Consider the following 20,205-nt stretch of genomic DNA (forward strand, 5'->3'; position numbering starts at 1 on the left):
CTATGCGAAAATGAAGCCAATATATCTTGTTTCAGCGAGCTGCCATCTTGCTTGTTTGACATTTGGGACCGGAGTCTGCACAGTAGATGCCGCTGTCTGATGGAGGTTTGAGAGTGGCTGTCACAGCTGTCAATCAGCCCTTTTTAGATCATCAAATAACTATTTAAATGCAAACTTGTCCGAAAAACGAGCATTTGGACATACGTACATCAGCGTGATAAGAATGACCTAAAATGACAGAAAACATCTACGTTGGGAAAGTAATTGATGTGTACTAGTTTGAGTCTGCAGCCAGCCACCAGAGGGCAATCGAGATGTTTTGTCTTCGCATTCTGGGAGCTGACATGGTGTCCATATTTATATACAGTCAATGGTGCCATAGTGCAGTTATGATTTGGGCCCGCCCTGTAATACTGTCTGTAACTGTCCTCTGTTTCATTTGATGTATGCCTTGTCTTTACCTTTCCTGCCTCCTTTGTAATATGCCTTGTTTCCTTCCCTCTTCTCTCAGGAATGCCCCCTGTCCTCCTGCTAGCTGGGTTGATTCTGGCTCTGTCCGTCCCTGGCGCTGTGTCCGAGTCAGCTGAGCTGCGGTTCCTGGGGCAGACTGACTTTGTGGTCAATGAGAGCAACACAGCTGTGGTCCGGCTTGTGTTGGAGCGAGTGGGAGACCCGATCAACGTGACGGCGCTGATTCTGGTGAGACACGGGACAGAGATGACTCACGGAGTATTCTGTTGTGTGACGTTCTGAACGTCGTCCAGTCCTTGTGTCGTGAAAGCATTGCTGAGATGTTAGAGTTGAGTTAAGTTGCTTTACGACGTCATGTTATCAGAAGAGTCCAGGAGAAGCTTCATAGTTGACAGTTGTGGTTGAATACCAGTCTGTAGTGGTGTACAACACAAGAATAGAAACACCTCGATCCCTCACATCATGCTTTTCTACCTGTTCCCAGTGGTGCAAAAGAATACTACAATGACCTACTCAAGTAGAAGTACTGCTAACATTTAGTAAAAGTAAAACGGAGCTTTTAATTTAGAATTGACTAAAGGAGTAAAGGTTACGGAGTTATTATTTATTTTATTTTTTTAGAAAAGAGTGTGATCTTTCTCATGCAATTCTGAAAGGATGAGAGGACAGAGTTCAAACTAGATTATTTTAATTGGAAGATAACATGGACAAACTAAAGCCAGTTTATTCTTCCCTTCTTTGCTGATTGACCATTTTGTATTATGTAATGGATGTGATTAATAGTCAAGTAAAAACATATTAAAATATTTGTACAATTACTGCCTTTCAAAAATACTCGCAAAAGTACAAATATGCAAGACAGCCACTCAATTAGTCATGTGAGTAATTGTTATTAGCTACTTCCACCTCTACAAACAGAACCACCAGCCAACACAGCGTCTGTATTATCACAACTCTCTCTACACAGTGTGATGAAGGAGAGCCTATCACATGGCTCTGTTGCCTGGCTGTCACCTCTGGGTCCCACAGGGGGAGAGGTCATTGACCTTTTCGTTGTGGCAGCCGGTGGTGGTGACATGAAAGAGCCAGAGTGTCTGCAGGAACTGTCTCCCACATCACAACATGGCTTTGGGCTTGATGTCCTCCACATGGGAGCTAGTGTCAGCCTCACAGTTGGTGTCTGGCATGGCAGCCTGGCTGTGAGTGTGCACACAGTGCAGTGCAGCCTGGCTGTGAGTGTGCACACAGTGCAGTGCAGTGTGGCTGTGAGTGTGCACACAGTGCAGTGTGGCTGTGAGTGTGCACACAGTGCAGTGCAGCCTGGCTGTGAGTGTGCACACAGTGCAGTGTGGCTGTGAGTGTGCACACAGTGCAGCCTGGCTGTGAGTGTGCACACAGTGCAGTGTGAGTGTGCACACAGTGCAGCCTGGCTGTGAGTGTGCACACAGTGCAATGTGAGTGTGCACACAGTGCAGCCTGGCTGTGAGTGTGCACACAGTGCAGTGTGAGTGTGCACACAGTGAAGCCTGGCTGTGAGTGTGCACACAGTGCAGTGTGGCTGTGAGTGTGCACACAGTGCAGCCTGGCTGTGAGTGTGCACACAGTGCAGTGTGAGTGTGCACACAGTGCAGCCTGGCTGTGAGTGTGCACACAGTGCAGTGTGAGTGTGCACACAGTGCAGTGTGGCTGGGTGGATTTCCTATAGGCTTCTTGATGGCTTTACCGTAGTTCTACTACTCGACCCTGGGCCTCCATAACCTTAATGAAACACACTAATATCACTGAGACAGAGACTTAGACAGAAAGGAAGTAAATGTTGACAGCAACAGTAAGCCAGAGGGTGTCCTGGTGAAGGCATCCATCCAACGTGGGACACTTGTGTCATGTTATCCTCTTCTGTATTTCTCTCTTGTCTCTCTTTGTTGTAAGCTGTCAAAAATGTTAAAAATGCCCTCAAACAACAAGCAGTGAGGCAAAAATAGAGACACAGAGAGATGGGAATCTAAATTTAGCTACACGATGAATGATCAAATGTTGTTTTTTTGTTCATCTCCCCAGCTAGAGGGAGATGACACAGATGATTTTGAGGCCACTGACGGCGCAGCCTTCCTGCTCTCCACTGAGTCCATCAGGACCCTCTACATCGCTGTGAGGGACGATGACGAGCCTGAGCCTGATGAGACCTTCACCTTCAACCTTCAACTGCAGGTACAGTAAGAGTCTCTGCAGATACTATGTGTGTGCATGTGCCATACTTTCCCTTGCAGCATTGTGTAGGGCTGGGCTAAAAAAAAAATCAATATCAATATTTATTTGAAGGAACTGATATTGATTCATAAATCCCAATATTGATCTTTTAATATAATTCCTTTTCCCATGGATGCTTGAAGCTTTAACCCCGTTAGACTCGCGTGGTTTGGTTCTTATCGTAACGAGATCTCGTAAACATCTGTAAAGATTCATATTTTTAATAATGTGCCAGGTTTGAGGGTTCATTGTACAATTTACAGCATTCGTCCTTTGAGACTCTCTTTCATAGCCACGCAAAATTGGTATTGTAACTGAAATATGAATATCGAATATCGAATCGGGACCTTGTGTATCGGAATCGCATCGAATCAGGAAATCAGTGGCAATACCCAGCCCTTGTGTGTATTGCATCCCCATGTGCCAAACGTCTGTTTCTGGATGGATGACGAATCTCCTTCGCTCCCTCACTCGCTTCTCTCTCTCTCGCCTCTTCATTTCCACAAAGTCCCACTGTTGTAATTGTGCGCCTGACCGTCTTAAACCTTAACCCCAGCTCTGCCCGATAGGGAGTGGGGGCCTCGCCTTTCAACCCCACTGTAAGCCCTGAGAGCCATACCCCTCTTTGATGTGTGTGCTCTATAGGGCCTTTGCAGCGCTGGCTCGGGTGGGGCTACGCGTTGTGTGCCTCCTCCGCGGGTTCTCTGAGGTTCCCCACTAAAAGACACCTTTGTGAGAAGAAAGCAGCTCCGACAGCCACAGCCTCGCCACACACTAGATTCAAGTGATTTCTCCGATCCTCTGCCCCCGTCGCCTTCAATGGCCATGTCCGTTCCGTGGATTGCATTGCTTTGTATTGTGTGTTCACCATTGCGAATGACGCAGCACTGTTAGATGAAAGCTCAGTCCGTTACAATGAATGAATGGATTCACTACTAAGTATATTAAAATCTTTTTTGCGCACACTGCCGAACAGAGCATACAGTGGGAATGCGCTGCTTGTGGACAATGGTTGCATGGAAATTTTGCATAATATAGGTCATATTCAGAGGGCAGAAAAAAATAATATACTGGGTAGATGATGTGTAATAATTATTTTACTTTTTTGAGAGATCTAGTATTCCTATAATATTCCTATAATATTCCTGTAGTATTTCTATAATATTCCCATAGTATTCCTATAGTACAGTATCCCCCTGTCCCCCGTGCTTCCTACTCCTATGTGTTGTGCTGACATGATCAGATAAGGGGAAAGTTTCTTGTTTATATGCTTTACTCATAGGTGTGTGAATTGACCTGGATATGAAGCATCCGTAGCGCAGAATAATATCATTTATAACGTTAGTTTGTAAAGAAAGATTTTTTTTATCTGTATTTTTTTGCAGTGTAGGGGAACTGTCTTTGTCAAAGAGATGCCTGTTTAGCATGAGGGCTGAGGATGCCTTGCACCTAGCGGCTATCTCCATGGTGTCATTTGGCCTTTAGCTGTCAGGTATGATTGATGGGCTCGGGGAGCCTGGTGCTGCTGTCGCTCTGCCTGATGCCTCTGTCTAAAGGCTCTGAGACAAAGGCCAGTTTGAATCATCGATCGTCTATTACCTAAACAAGTACGTATATACGTACGCTGCAAGATATCTCAACAAATGATCAGCAAGAGTAACTTTCCTACACAAATTTCCAATATGGCAGCGTGTTTCTGTGACATCTGGTTAAAATCCAGTAGCATAAGCACGCATTTAGTCTGTTACCAGAGGGAGAGACCTGATGAGGCCCACTTAAGCCCCGCTGTTTACACTACAGAGAGACAAAGCTTGGGCCAAACCCTATCGGCTTACTGACAGACTGCCTGGAGGACGAGTGGACAATAAGGACGCTCATAGATCAAGAACACAAGTGACAAGAGAGGCTTTAGAGTTCATCTGTCAGTTACTGACAGTTTGAAGCCAGTGGAGAAAACTCTGCGCTTTGAAGGTGGAATGAAGGTGAAGGTGGCAGGCAGCAGAAGACTTGTTATCCAGAAATGGCATACAGATTTTGTGCAACATGGTGATTAGTAACAAACAAATTAGTATTTTAATGCAAAATAGTGTCTCTCAACCATTAGTTACCAGACTGCTCCTTGAAACTACAGACAGACAGACAGACAGACAGACAGACAGACAGACAGACAGACAGATAGATAGATAGATAGATAGATAGATAGATAGATAGATAGATAGATAGATAGATAGATAATGGATTACATTAAACTATTGATTGTCTAAATAAAGGCTAGTGTGATTTAAAATGTCCATGTCAGGTAGGTAGGTAGGTAGGTAGGTAGATAGATAGATCGATAGATAGGTAGGTAGGTAGGTAGATAGATAGATGTGTGCGCGCGCGCGCGTGTGTGTGTGTGTGTGTGTGTGTGTGTGTGTGTGTGTGTGGGTGTGTGTGTGTGTGTGTGTGTGTGTGTGTGTGTGTGTGTGTGTGTGTGTGTGTGTGTGTGTGCACGCGCGTGCGTGCGTACATGTGTGTGTCTGTGTGTGCGTGTGTGTGTGTGTACCAGAGGGAGCAGACCCCCTGGCTGGGCCGGCGGCTTGGCTTGTGAGAGCGTGTGGATTGTGTGTCTGTGAGTCGGCTGCAACAAGAGCTGAGCTGCTGAAAGAAAGCTGTGTTCCAGCTGGGGAAGCCCTGTTTCAATAGAGGGGTCACTGCAGAAGACCCAAACACTTTCTCTTCTCTGTTTCATTCTCTCCCATGCTTGCTCTCTCTCACCTCAGCACACACACACACACACACACACACACACACACATACACACACACACACACACACACACACACACACACACACACACACACACACACACACAGTCACACAGACACACACACACACACACACACACACACACACACACACACACACACACACACACACACACACAGGGTGGTTTTGCTGAGGGCTTTCTGCTGGTGTGTGTCTTTGGCGGAGGAAGATGAAAAACCTTTCTGGTTATCAAACAGTGCCAAGGCTGTCACAGTTCATCATTTTCCAGTGGATGTCTGTAAATACACAAGCTGCTTATGTCTGGAGACTGTCTCGATGTTTTGTATATTGCAAAATGATTTGGAAGTTTTGATTTGCACTTGAGAGCAGCAGACATGGTGGTCGTCAAACAGAGACGGTGCTGGACATGCTTATGAAAACATGGGTAAATCCACCAATGGAAACGTCTGAAAGTCACACCAAATAACACGCCTGTGGTCTTTCCCTTTAAGAGAGTTCAGGAAAAGGAAATCCATCCTGGCGTAGGTGGTAGAGTACGGTTACGTTTCTTCTTTGCTTTTGGTTAAAAACACACCGTCAATCACATTGTGAGCTTGTCAGGTCTTAGTGCTGAATCACAGAGCACAGCACTCCTGCAGAGGCAGCCTGCTGGGAGCTAAGCTGACAAACCAACTGGGCTGAGACCAGTACTTCCTGTTGTTGTGCCTTCTCACCTCAGCTGGAGCGCAGGAACGAATGACAGGAGTGGATGAAGCAGGCCTCTGTCTTTCTCACGTGGGGCACGATGAGTGTTTGAGTGGGGGGTTAGTGGCTGAGGAGGTACAGAGAGTTTACATGATATATTTGGGCGTACTGTAGCTGACTGTCTAACCACTTCAATTTTTCCTGCCCTCCAGAGCTCGTCCAATGGCGTGACACTGGGAACACCAAACAAAGCCACCATCACCATCCTGTCCAATGACAACGCCTTCGGAATCATCGCCTTCAGCTCGGTAAGATATTCTGTCATTTGTCTTCACATGCGTCCTGTGTTTTCCATTCTCGTCTCTGACAAGCTACCGAACATCATTTCAATTCAAACTATAGTGAATTCACACTCACAATCACACATTGATTGTAGGAATCAGCGGGAATTGGCATAGACTAGAACAGTGGTTCTCAACCTGGGGGTCGGGACCCCCCAGGTTCACGGGATGATTGTCAAAAGAGAGAGAGAAAAAAAAGATTTTTCTCCAATGATGAGTAAATCTCCCATACCAATGGTTGAATGTATTATAAACCTATATAAACTATAAAAAACGATTTCAGTGAGTGAAATCAGTGTGTGAATGCGTGCGCACTCTCGTTGGGTTCGGTAGCGTTGGGATGGTGGGTCACGAACCCCAGACTAAAGGTTTTTGGGGGTCGCGGCTCAAAAGGGTTGAGAACCACTCGACTAGAAAACGGCAAATGTGAGACCCTTGTGGCAATTTGTTGTTACTACAGCTCCATCCAAAATGACGACACTTAATACATTCTTATGTGGAAACAGTTATTTTCTTCCTTAACTGTGTTGAACTTCAGTGACTTATTCCATATGCACATCTACTCATGAACTAGTCTAGCACGCTATTTCTCTCCCCACAAGATAAAAATGATGACATTTATTACATTCTTCCTTTGCTATTCAGCCTTACTCAGGTTACTGCACATACTCAAATTCGCAAACTAAAAGCCCATTCACTAGAAATCGAACAATAATTATAACGATAACTGTCACTATAAAAAGATTGAAATCATTCTAAGCGGGCGTCTGGGGAGTGCAGCGGTAGATTCCCCTGCCTACCAACATGAGGGTCGCAGGTTCGAGCCCCCGTGTTACCTCCGGCTTGGTTGGGCGTCCGGTGGGGTATGTGTCCTGGTTGCTGCCCTAGTGCCTCCTCTGGTTGGTCGGGGCGCCTGTTTGGGGGAGAGCGAAACTGGGGGGAAATAGCGTGATCCTCCCATGTGCTATGACTGACCTGCTGGTGAAACTCCTCCCTGTCAGGTGAAAATAAGCAGCTGGCGGCACATGTATCAGAGGAGGCATGTGCCAGTCTACAGTTCTCCCCAGATCGGCAGAGGGGGTGGAGCAACGGCCGGTGGGAATTGGCCAAGTACGATTGGAGAGAAAAGGGGGAAGGGGGGGCTCCGAAAAGAAGATTTTTTTATATATATATTTACCCAAAAAATAATTCTAACCAACAAGATCTGTGCCCCCATTACAATCAGTCACTCAATCAATTTTATATTTATATAGCGCCAAATCATAACAATACAACAATAATTATACAGTATTATACATCCTAAAGCATAGGTGGTCCTAAACCATAACTGCACCTATATTTTGGGTTGATCATTCTCCAACTCCAATCAATTAAAGCTGTCAGAAAGAAGGGGGCAGACAATTAGTTAGCTCAGTGTTGCTTACTGTAATTTGCTTAGGAACATGTCACAGATATTGCTGTAGTGACACTGTGAATGACTGAGCAGCAACAATGTATCATTTTATAGCTTACATTTCACTTTACAGTTAGCGTTCATAGGTGTGAATGGGCTTTTTGTAGCGGCTCCTTAGCAGCTGTGAAAAGGCATTTGAAGAAGGAGCATTAGTCAGTCCAGTACGTCTTCACTGTGACAGAAACATAATGATCTCAGGCAGGAGGGGAAGGTCAAGGGTTAGGGGTGGAATAATGTGGGGGTCAACGCTGCAGAGAGGGGTCCGCTCATGCCAGTGCGGTGGTTGTTGGGGGTAGTGACGGACCCATGGCTGCTGGTGGGATTCAGGGGGTTTCCAGGGGCAATTAAAACCACAGCAGTCTGTGGATTGGCTTATCAGTGGGAGTTTTGCGTCTTGCCATGGTAACTGTGGTACACTGGCACCGCTGGCCTTACCCAGAAGGTCTCGTACGCTGGATAATGATTTGGCTGGCTGAGAATCAATAAAGGCCTCCTGGCCTTGGGAGACGTGTTTGTGTTAGGGTGGTAAGCTGAATGCTGCATGGCGTTTCTTTGCTGTCTCTCCTCCCTCTTCAGTTTCATTCTGTTGAGAAACTGATTTGCTTGCGGTGGATCGAACTGCAATTATGTCGAAAGAAACAAAGAGGTTTTAACTTCCAAAATACTGTGTGAGATGGAAGGCTATTTCTGTCATACTCCATTACAGCAAAGTGTGGAATATCCTTTGTTGATGCAGCCCCAAGAAACAAAGACAATGTCTGACTCTGTGTAACTTCACTGCTCTATCTCTGCTTACTGTAGTTCCCCCTTCTCTCTCTCTCTCTCTCTGTCCGTCTGTCTCTCTCTCTCTCTCTCGCTCTCTTTCTCTCTCTCTCTCTCTCTGTCCGTCTCTCTCTCTCTCTCTCTCGCTCTCTCTCTGTCTCTCTCTCTGTCTGTCTGTCTCTCTCTCTCTGTCTCTCTCTCTCTCAATTTCAATTCAATTTCAAATAGCTTTATTGGCATGAAAAGACAGTGATTATATTGCCAAAGCAAATACACATATTAACAGTACAACAATAAGGAAATTATAATAATAAATGAATGTACAGTCGAAGATGTATAATGTACAAACAGTCAAAATTTACAATCAAAGATATATGTACATATAAACTTCCCAAAAAATGGGGCATTCTGAATTTTACAGTTGTTCAACAGGTAAACAAACAGTAATCGTCAAATAGAAAATAAAAATAAAATAAATAAAATAAGAATAAGAATAAAGATGAAATAAAATAAAAAATAAAAATAAAATGAGCTGGATGTCACTGGATGTCTCTGAGGTTGTGGCAGGAGGCCAGATATTTAGCTGCCAATATGCAGCAGTTTGGTTTTTCTCCTAATAGGTATTTAAGCTTGTCTCTTTCTGGTTGTGTTTCGAATTCTTGGTATTTGTGTATAATTTTTGGGAAGAATGATGCTCAAATTTCTGCATATTTGTCACAGTGTAGTAGAAAGTGTGTCTCTGTCTCTACTGTGTTCTGTGTGCACCGTGAACATAGCCTGTCCTCCCTGGGTAGCCAGGTCTGTCTGTGGCGACCGGTCTCTAGGGCCAGGCTGTGTCCACTGACTCTGTACCTAGTCAATGTCTTTCTCAATTTGTCATCAGTCACGGTGGTCAGATATTCTGCCACCGTGTACTGTCCAGATAACGTTGTTTAGGGCCAAATAACACTCCATTTTACTTTTGTGGTGTTTTTCCAATGGGTGATGTATTTGTCTTTTTGTCTTGTTATAATTTGGTTGGGCCAGATTGTCTGTGGGGTGTACTGAGGCTCTGTAGGGTTGGTTGAGGTTAGGGGACTGAGTCTCAGGACCTCTCTCTCTCTCTCTGTCTCTCTCTCTCTCTCTCTCTCTCTCTCTCTCTCTCTCTCTCTCTCTCTCTCTGTCTCTCTCTCTCTCTCTGTCTCTCTCAATTCAATTCAGTTACTTAATTTGCATGACTATTAATCAGAAAACCTACCTACTGCCAAAGAAAGAAAGACCTATTCAGTACACATTAATAGTATTATGATAACATGTATATATAGTGTGTGTGTGTGTGTGTGTGTGTGTGTGTGTGTGTGTGTGTGTGTGTGTGTGTGTGTGTGTGTGTGTGTGTGTGTGTGTGTGTGTGTGTGTGTGTGTGTGTGTGTGTGTGTGTGTGTATGTGTGTCAAACTCTTTCAAGTATATTTTTGAGCTTCTCATATTTCCAGAGAAATAATCTGTCTCATCTTCACAGAGACAGTGTGCTGTTTTCTCTCGATTGCCATGTTTTTTTTTTTTTTACATCTCTCCTTTTCCATTGTGACTTGCCGGCTACTTGTCCTGTACTCTGACAGTAAAGAGATATTCATATTCTCTGTTCAGGGCCACATTACATTCTAATTAAATGTGTGTTTTGGTTCCTTTATACCAATCTTAAGTTACAAATAATATGATCATTTGCTTTGTTTCATAATTTGGTTTATTCTACTTGGGAAAGCAGCATGCTACTGAGAGTGCTTAGGTTGAATCAATGAGGGTTTTATTTATTTCTTCTCTCTCTCCTCTCTCTCTCTCTCTCTCTCTTTCTCTCTGTCTTCATCTCAGACTGAGGAGATCATAGTAGATGAACCAAGAGGATCGACCCAGTATGTGCCTTTCACCCTGATCAGAGAGAAGGGGACGTATGGGACTGTGACTGTGTACTATGAGGTGAGAGGTCAACAGGCAAACCCCTAGTCACTCTCAGCATTGCATTCAAGGAGGACTGACCGTGTTATTTATCTGAGAATGCGAATACATCATCAACTAAGAACTAAGAAAAACAGCCTTGCTTTTAGCTTGATGACAAAGCATTTTGGAGTTAATTGGTTTTAAAATGGTTTCATGAGCCCAAGAGGTGGGCGAATTCTCTCAACCCATGGAGGAGCACACTCATTACAGCAGTTCAATTACAGTAAAAACATGAAACTCAGCAGAAGAAATAGTTACAAGGTTTTCACAACACCAGTGACATACACAGTTTCATTCCAAAATGATAAATCCACCAATCTACTATAAAAGAGTGACACCCATTCTTTCTAAACGATTTACAGTGCAACATTAAAACAGATTATGGTACAGTAGCTTTTAGAATAAATTAACGTAAAGTAGGCAATTTAACCAAATTATAACACTTTTGCACGGCGGATTCTCAACATATGAGAAATAATGAATGATGGATATGTACCATTTTGCAAATGTACATATACATAAGCATATACACACAGAGAAGCATATACCAGTACCTCACTGTGGTTCCTACCTGGTCAGATCTCTGGAGGTCCCAACCCTGCCATAGAGGACCTCAGTCCAGACAGAGGCAACATCACCATTCCCCCAGGGAAGGCTGAGGTGGTCTTCAGCGTGCTCATCCAGGACGACCCGGTACTGAACAGGCACCTCACTTCTCCCTTTGTAACAGTTACATCTCACACCCTATACCTGGTTAACTTCACACCGTGTTCCAGTATAAAAAGAAAATACACCCGGGGGGGGGGGGGGGTATGTTGACATAACTTGATAAAGATTAGCCTGATTGGCAAGTTTTGTGCCTTCTTCTTCTTCTTCTTCTTCACCTTTATTTAGACAGGTAATCTCATTGAAACACAGGGTCTCATTCATTAAAGGTCAAAATTTCAAATGGGCCTTGTTGAAAGGCCATCATTTCCACACCACCAGTTGATGCTGCTGCTATTTACATTCTATCAAATAAAAGATTCAGAGTTATGAATCCGATGTGTTATTTGAGTGTACTTACCCTTTCCTTGCGGTCCAGACCCCGGAGGATGATGAGGTGTTTAGCGTCCGGCTGACGGGCACGGCGGGCGGGGCCCTGCTCCGCCCCAACGCCAGCAGCGTCCAGCTGAGGATCCGGCGTAACGACAGCCCCCTGCGCTTCTCCCAGTCCATGCTGGCAGTACAAGAGAACGCCGGAGTCATCAACCTCACCGTGACCCGTGGGCGCCTGACTGAGGACGGCCCACTGGTCGGCTCTGATGACACCGAGGTTCAGCTCTATTATATTGTTGTTTGTGTATTCAGATAACCATTCATTTCTAATGGTGCAATAAGTAATAAGTAGATACAATCCAAACCAGGTTGTTGTTTTATTATAAAAACTTGTAGTAATGTGAATTTCACATCAAATGAGGAATATGAAGTAGAGGAACAAACTCTTTCCAAGTTCGCTTTTCCAATACTTGGACTTTTGATTGTAAACTGACACTGAAATAATGCAGGGCACGACTATAAATTATTTTTAATAAATATTTTTGCTGAAGCAAAAACAACGAACTCACTGATATAGTGACATACAAATTGATCTAAAACACCTTAATTATACATGATTTTCTTAGGTTTCTGTAGATTACATGGTGGTGAGCGGCGAGGGAGCGGGCAGTGCCACCCCCGCTGTGGACTTCCTGGACCTCCAGCGGGTCCAGCGGGTCACGTTCCCGCCGTTCGTCTACGAGGTGCACCTGCTGTTTGACGTGATTGACGACGAGGTGCCCGAGATCGCAGAGTCCTTCCATCTGGTCCTGCTGGACGAGACGGTCAGAGGAGACGCTGTCCTGGTCTCGCCCAACGCTGTGCTGGTCACCATCGAGCCCAACGACAAACCTCACGGCGTCCTCTCCATCAGCGGCAGCACTCTCATTGATCCAGTCAGCATCAATGAAGACAGACTCACCCAGAGGTGGGAATCTTATGAGTCCTTATGAAACTCATTGTGATGAGTTTTGAAGGCATGAGGGCGGGGGTTTATATCCTCAGTATGGTTTAGTATAGCAACACACCTGCAGTAAAAGGGCTTTCTTTGCAGTGATTAGGGGTGTGACAGCACCTAAGAACATCCTCAAGGGCAGTGGGTGTCTTTTATGGCTTCAGTACCCCCTTTCCCTGATTTCTGAATCCAAGTACCCCCTTTACCCGACTATAACATTCTGCTTAGAAAAATGCAAGAGAAAACTATAGCTATGATGCAATGAATGAATGAATGATAACACACCTTTTTTTTACACACCTTTTTGATGAATATATTACAAAATAAGAAATGGAGTGAAAGAGTTGCAATTAGTGCCACCTGAGCAGATTTATTGTAATGTTTCATTTATTTTCATGAATTATTCTTAAATTTTTACATTTTCCCCTTTGTCTCAAGTACCCCATGTAGTAGTACCTCCAGTCCTCCATAGACCAGACCTGCACATCCAAAGCGTCAAGGCCGCGCCCCTTTTTGGGGGATAGAAAGATTTGAATAGCGTTGTGATGGTATTTTTGCCGTGTTTTTAGCTAGCATAGACAAAATACCAATTCATTAATTTCGGGTTCAAGTGTTTTTTTGGTTTGATAAACATGTCTACTAATTATTTTGCGACCTTGCCCGAACCTGAACGGTCGAGATATATGAATAAATTAAGGTTGACTGGTCTGTCGTCATGTCCGTTCAGCCTGAGTCAAAGAGGATTTCCGCATTCCCCCAAAAAGGGGCACGGTGCAGTGCGATGACGCGGTGCAGTTCTTGTGTATATACCCCGTGTGTACTAGTACCCCAGTTTGGGAACCACTGCTCAAGGGTATTATGGCTTTTAAGCAAGAGTTACCAACTAATTTAAATACAGTACTGTCTGAAGAAAAAAATAATTTCCAGTTTCCATTTCCTTCCTTCCTTTCCCATCCGCTGTGCTCTGAATATGAGCTGCTTCCATCTGGCCTTCGTCTTCGTGCTCCCTTGGCCAAGAAAAATAGATATAAGAATTCCTTTGTGCCTGCTTCGATTCGAGCTTTAAATGCTACTTAAGAGAATATACAGTAATGTAACATCTATTTGATGTTTTTATTTATTTGTGTTCTCCTATACAATAGTTATATTGTAGCATTTACTTTCTGTAATATGTAGCGCTGTGTGGCTAAGTCTCCTTCTTAGACTGCCTTTGCATTTTGCACTTATCGTATTTGCACTTATCGGCCTCTAATGCACTTTAAACTACACTGGCACTTTTGAACTGAACTTACTTTGCACTATGTCGTGGTCTATTGTGTCTCCATTTTGTTTTTATGGTTTTATGGTCTTTTATGGTTTTTATGGTTTTTATGGTTTTTATGGTCTATTTGTGTCTGCACTTTGTTTTCATGTTTTTATTTCGAGTCTTGTGTGATTTTATGACTGTTTTGTTTTTTGCTCTGCTGCAACTCCAAGTGCCCTTCTGGGACATATGAATAAACTTGAACTTGAACTTGAACTTCAAGTCTTCTTATATCGTCCCACCAGATATGATGGCATCATCATTGTAAGGAATGGAGGCAACTACGGTGATGTTTCCGTCAACTGGACCATCAGCCGAAACTCCACGGACCGCTCTCCGGTGTCGGACGACTTGAGCCCCGATGCGGGGATGCTGAAATTCGCCGCCGGCCAGGTGATGGCCGTGCTGCCATTGAACATTGTGACAGATGATCTACCCGAAGAGGCAGAGGCCTTCATCCTCAGACTGCTGCCTGATACTGTGACTGGCAGTGCTGAGGTCGACGAGCCCATGGAGGTGAGTTGAGGGGAGAGCACTGCTGGGCAAAAAAGCAATCATATTTGCTTTAAATTTGTAGTCAGTTACTTTGCAGTGGCTTTGTGGCTATTTTTGGTTTTGCTCTTTTAGAGGAGAGGGAGAGAGTGTAAGAGGGAGCGGGCAGGTCCACCCAGACTTTTTCGGGGAAGTCTGTGGGGAAGGGCTACACATCTGGAGGATGTGGCGGTTGTGTGTGTGTGTGTGTGTGTGTGTGTGTGTGTGTGTGTGTGTGTGTGTGTGTGTGTGTGTGTGTGTGTGTGTGTGAGAGAGAGAGAGAGACCTGTAAGGTACAGTGACAAACTTTCCATATTGTGCAGGGGTAGACGCCTTAGTCTGTCACTTTGCTCCCTGGGTGTTCCCTTAATGTGGCAGAATGAAAACAAAGCGGAAACAGCAGGCAGCAGTGTGTGTGTGGGTGTGGGTGTGGGTGTGTGTGTGTATGTGTGCATGTGTGCATGCGTGTGTGTGTGTGTGTGTGGGTGTGTGCGTGCGTGTGTGTGTGCGTGTGTGTGTGTGTGCGTGTGTGTGTGTGTGTGTGTGTGTGTGTGTGTGTGGTTTTTAGAATGTGCGGGTGAGGTGGTGAGAGGTTTTATTTTTATAGCTTCCATCTTTGTCCAAGCCTCTGCACTTGGCTATGTGTGAAAGGAGTGTGCAGATCTAACCCTTGTTTGTGTTAAAGGCATTGGATCAGACACATACAATCTCTGCCGTGGTCACAGACAAACACACACCACCTCTGGCTCTGTTTGCCATGTGTTGAGAAAGAGCTGGCTCAGCACAAATGCTTTTGATGACTTTAACGGCAGGACGAGCTAATTAATCAATGTGAAGTGCCATTCATGCTACAAATGCTTTATCAATATCCCTGAACAGCACAGATGGGAACTAACTACTTTGCAAATACTTTGTTACTGTACTTAAGTAGGATTTTCCGGTATCTGTACTTTACAGAGTATTTCTTTTTCTGACAACTTTTTACTTTTTTACTCTTTTTTACTTTTACAACTCCTTACATTAAAAAAAACAGGCTTGTTACTTTAGTTTAATGCACGACAGACAAAAACATGTAACATTGATTGTCTCTCTCGCTCCCCCAGCTTTCACGTATTACTGTATGTACACCTTTTTTGTGGAAAAACCATCTCAGACAAATTATTAATCAAAGCATGTCTTTATCCATCTTAAAACATGTTTGGAGGAGATGTGAGAAATCACTAGCTGTACTCAGCCTGGTGGCCAGGACATAGTGATGTCATAAATCACTGATGATGTCACGGATGATGTCTATCGAGCATAAGTGGAAATTCTAGTTATCTATGACGTGAGGTTCAGTTAGCTTTTCTGCAGAAACAGCCGGTAGAAATACCTTTTACTTTTATACTTGATTACATTTCAGAGCCTGTACTTTTTTTTAAACTTTACTTGAGTAAACAAGTGGAATCAGTACTTCTACTTTGACGTAAAGAATGTGTGTACTTTTTCCATCTCTGCCGAACAGTAAAGCAGCTCTTGAGAACATATCAGGCAATGTGTTGGACAACTATAGGTCTCAGGCAAATGAATGGGCCACCGTTGAAATGCTCATGAAAACGACTCTAGCAGACGTTGCAGAGTTAATTAAAGAGGATGCCTCTCTAAAATTAGCTCAGGCCTCTGTTTTACTACTCTCAGTCTGACATGGTGCTCCCCTCGCTCCGTTCCCCTCCTTCCTCCTCTTCTACACAAAGATACAACCTCAGCAACACAATAAACAAAATGATCACAAGCAAATATGAGAATATCACCACAAAACCTCAAGAAGAGATTTTATGGAGACATTCCAGTTGTCCCGTCATAGCGTAACAATCAACCACCTCTCTTGTCCTCACACACACACACACACACACACACACACACACACACACACAAACACACACACACACACACACACACACACACACACACACACACACACACACACACACACACACACGTTTTAACATCACTGTGTCACACAGTCGGGCAGTTTTGCTGCTATTGTCCTAGCTCGAACAACTTTAGTTACTGTTATAAATGACCATGTAATGTTTCCAACTAGTTTAATTGTGTAAAAGTCAAGTATAACTTCTTACCTTTCTAGCGATATAATTTTAATAATTTACTTTAGATATCTGTCTTTACCAGAGTCAGAAAAAGGACCTATCTCTGGTCATTTAGCTGTGCGCTAAGCTTGTCCTGAGTCTGACACCTAGCTTCATGCTAACGTTACTAATGCAGTTAAGACGTGGTGCTCCTCTGCTCTTTCCCCCCAGATGGTCTTCTACATTCAGGACAGCGACGATGTCTACGGGATGTTTCGCTTCCAGCCGGCGGATGAGCAGAGCATCCAGAGCCAACGCGAAGGCCGCTTCCTCTCCCTCAGCTTCCTGCGAGAGGGCGGCACGCTGGGTGACGTGTCCATGACCCTCACCGCCCTCTATATCCCCGCGGGGCCCATAGACCCGGCGCTGGCCCGCGACCAGGTGCTGAATGTCAGCAGGTCCGTCAGCGTGATGTTTTCCCACGGGCAAGAGCGGGCCCACCTCATCCTACCAATCAGGAATGACGCTTTCCTGCAGAATGGAGCTCATTTCCTCATAAAGGTAGGGTGAGAATGTGGGCGAGACCCAGGTGACACACGGGATGAAATATTGATATTGAGATACATTTTCACAATGTGGTCCAGGCAATGTAGGGACATTTTACTTTCACCTGTAAAATAAATAAATACAATAAAATAAATAATTATTTTGTATTTTTGTTTGCACTATATTGGCCAAATCAATGCCATCCAAAGTTTAAGTGCCTCATTTGCATGTGTGAATGGTGTGGACATAAGAGTCCACGTCTGGCCTGTTGCTATGGGGATTGCCAAACTGTCCAAACTCAAAAAACAAACAAAACAAAACACGCCTAGCTCTTGAAAACAAAAGACATAAATACTACAAAAAGGGCCTGCTTCACATTCTGTAGGACTAGAACTACATCATACACTTCAACCAAATTCAAACTCCTCTACACAAACACACATGCAGTGAAAGCTGCCCTCTGAGTGCTCATTGAAGATAGAGTCATTCAGCACATCCATAAAAGGGACAGAAGTGGAATTGCCAAGCAGCAGAGACATAGCTGTGGCTATTTGAACATGAGGGATGACAGAAGCACAAAACACACAACCTGAAAGCAAAGGGCTACTCTAATCTGAAGGCATTCCACGGCACACTCTGTACTCTCCATTTTGTTTTCCATGACTTATTTTTAATTAATAATTAATAATTAATAATTAATAATGATTAATAATTAATTACATTTTTTTATTTATTTTTTTATTGCAAAACCCGACTGATCTGCTTTGCGTTCCATTTTCATTCTGTTCCCCAGCTATTTCAAATTGCCTGCCCTTCTACATAGAGTACACATTATATTATGATATACCGGTACTGAACACCCTTTCCCCCCCACTTTCCTAAACACCTATCTCACCTACTGTATGCAGGTGCCTTGTATTGACTCAGATCTGTTTCTCTCTCCTCCAGCTGGATGCACTGGAGCTGCTCAACATCAGTCGCCCCATCCCCTCCATCAGCCCAAGATTTGGGGGGTCCCTCAATCTGACGCTGACTGTCACCCCAGACATTGCTAACGGGGAGATCGGCTTCACCAATAACACCAGAGTGGTCCTTTATGAACCCGAGGACACCAACACTAGCATGGTAGGATGCCAGCGTTACATACCTGTAGTCCTGTAAGTTCTGTGACACTTGTCTTTGTTGAAATGCATTTTAAAAAGCTAGGTATCCATTATGGGAAGTGGGGGGAATCTTATTTAGGAATGAACTACACTGATAAATTACCCGCCACAGTGAAGGAAAGAGAGAACTGTCTATGTTCAGAAAGTAAATTGTCCGTGTAGGTACTGTACTGTAAGTATGAGTGTCTCACTCTCCGGACACTCGGTGCAGGTGACCCTCCGCCTGCAGCGTGACGGGACAGATGGCGAGGCGGTGGTGTTCTGGAGTCTTCAGCCAATCGGAGCCAACCAGGAGGACGTGACCCCTGATGACCTGGACCCTCTAAGTGGCTCTGTGGTCTTCCTGTCCGGGCAGAGCGACGCCTCCATCAGCCTCACTGTCATGGCTGACGATATCCCCGAAGTCAACGAGACGCTGCTGCTCAGTCTGGATAGGTAGGGTTAAACTCCGGGCATAACAGAATGCCAAAGTTTTTTATTTCTTCTGGGTTCTGCTTGCGTACTCAGGGATTTCATCCGTGGCGTCGTAAAAAAAGATGTTTACTTGGTCAAACCAAGCGATTCAGCTATATTTAGAATCAAGAGAGACCATTATAACATTTCACTCTGACCCTTTTTTTTTAGGCCTGAGTGAAATGTTATGGTCTCGCCTGATTCTAAATATAGCTCAATCGATTGGTTTGATCAAATAAAACTATTTTTTTAATAAGCATTTTACCAAACATTTATGGAAAAATGATCAAATCCCTTAGTACACATGCAGAACCCGGAAGATGGCATGACATTGGCACTCTATTGCATTGCGTTTTGTTTATTCATCTTCAAGGTGAATTAGACCTTTTGGCTGTGCTATACGCATTACTGCAATACGTCCTACAATAACTGACTCTTACAGCATGAAGACAGTGTTCATATTTCAGATCACGCTTATACAGCGAGAGTCCAGCGGGAGTGGAAAGGCCCAGCACAGTGGCTGCTGCCTCATCCCATCCCATCTCTGTTTGCTCCAACTAATTCACTGTGTGTGTGTGTGTGTATGGGTGGTGGTGTTAAGTTAGTGTTAAGTTCTGATGAGAACGGCGGCTCTCCCTCCCTCCCACCCCTCTCCTGCAGGGTGGAGACTGAGCGCTTTATAGTGAACTTCGGGTAAGTGGAGAGTGGAGTGAACCTGGTTGCCTTTGTGTTGATGTGAATCGGGACTTTGTTTTTGTTTTTAAAGAAAAGGGCCCACTTCAGGATTTCTGGGGTCTTTGGTTGACGTGGGGGACGAGGGGGCTTTTGGGGTTGGGCCCGGGGGGGTGGGGGGGGGGACCTGAAGGAGCGTGGTTGCGGGGAGTAAATGGGGAATCTTCTTTATGTGTTTCGCCTCAGTTTAACTCAGCCTGATTGTGTACTCTTGTAAAGATGTCAGTGTTTGTATGCATGCAGCGCCTTGGCTGTGACTGTTTGTTTGGAGTGCTTCACTTCATTCTGTCCTCCCTTTGTCTCTAATTTACCCGTTATGTGGTGCTCGCTTGGCTCCGATTTTCTCAACACACACACACAGGCACGCACGCACGCACACACACACACACAGGCACGCACGCACGCGCACACACACACACACACACACAAACACCGCCCCCCGTGGAGTGATAGAGATGCCGGCGCGGTGTTGATTGACATTGTTAATAAGAGTGGTCTAAACAGCAGGACTTGAGCGTATGGAACCAGTAATGAATGAGCATCACACAATGCAGGGGAATGCATTAAGAAGTGTAGAGATTAAGGATCAGCTGTTTTCTCATACACTGCCTCCTTTTAATTTGGACCAGGCTCAACACCTTTGGCACAAGAAGCCTCCATGTGAGAACTTTCAGTTGCT

General features: G+C 44.5%; 1 protein-coding gene across 1 annotated transcript in view; it reads left to right on the plus strand.

Annotated features, from left to right (window-relative positions):
• Positions 1 to 513: 513 nt before the first annotated feature.
• The window catches only part of adgrv1 (adhesion G protein-coupled receptor V1), a gene marked incomplete at its 5' end in the record, with an annotated part of 203,627 nt that continues 183,935 nt past the window's right edge, over positions 514 to 20,205 (plus strand). Inside the window, 11 exons of the mRNA XM_083644330.1 lie at positions 514 to 699; positions 2,530 to 2,679; positions 6,384 to 6,479; positions 10,575 to 10,679; positions 11,280 to 11,393; positions 11,785 to 12,015; positions 12,365 to 12,705; positions 14,281 to 14,551; positions 16,864 to 17,193; positions 18,127 to 18,303; positions 18,553 to 18,776. Coding sequence (XP_083500456.1) covers positions 514 to 699; positions 2,530 to 2,679; positions 6,384 to 6,479; positions 10,575 to 10,679; positions 11,280 to 11,393; positions 11,785 to 12,015; positions 12,365 to 12,705; positions 14,281 to 14,551; positions 16,864 to 17,193; positions 18,127 to 18,303; positions 18,553 to 18,776 — 2,225 coding nt within the window. The remainder of the gene's footprint in view (positions 700 to 2,529; positions 2,680 to 6,383; positions 6,480 to 10,574; positions 10,680 to 11,279; positions 11,394 to 11,784; positions 12,016 to 12,364; positions 12,706 to 14,280; positions 14,552 to 16,863; positions 17,194 to 18,126; positions 18,304 to 18,552; positions 18,777 to 20,205) is intronic.

Source organism: Poromitra crassiceps (assembly GCF_964638095.1).
Source record: "Poromitra crassiceps genome assembly, chromosome: 10".
NCBI classification, from domain to species: Eukaryota; Metazoa; Chordata; class Actinopteri; order Beryciformes; family Melamphaidae; genus Poromitra; species Poromitra crassiceps.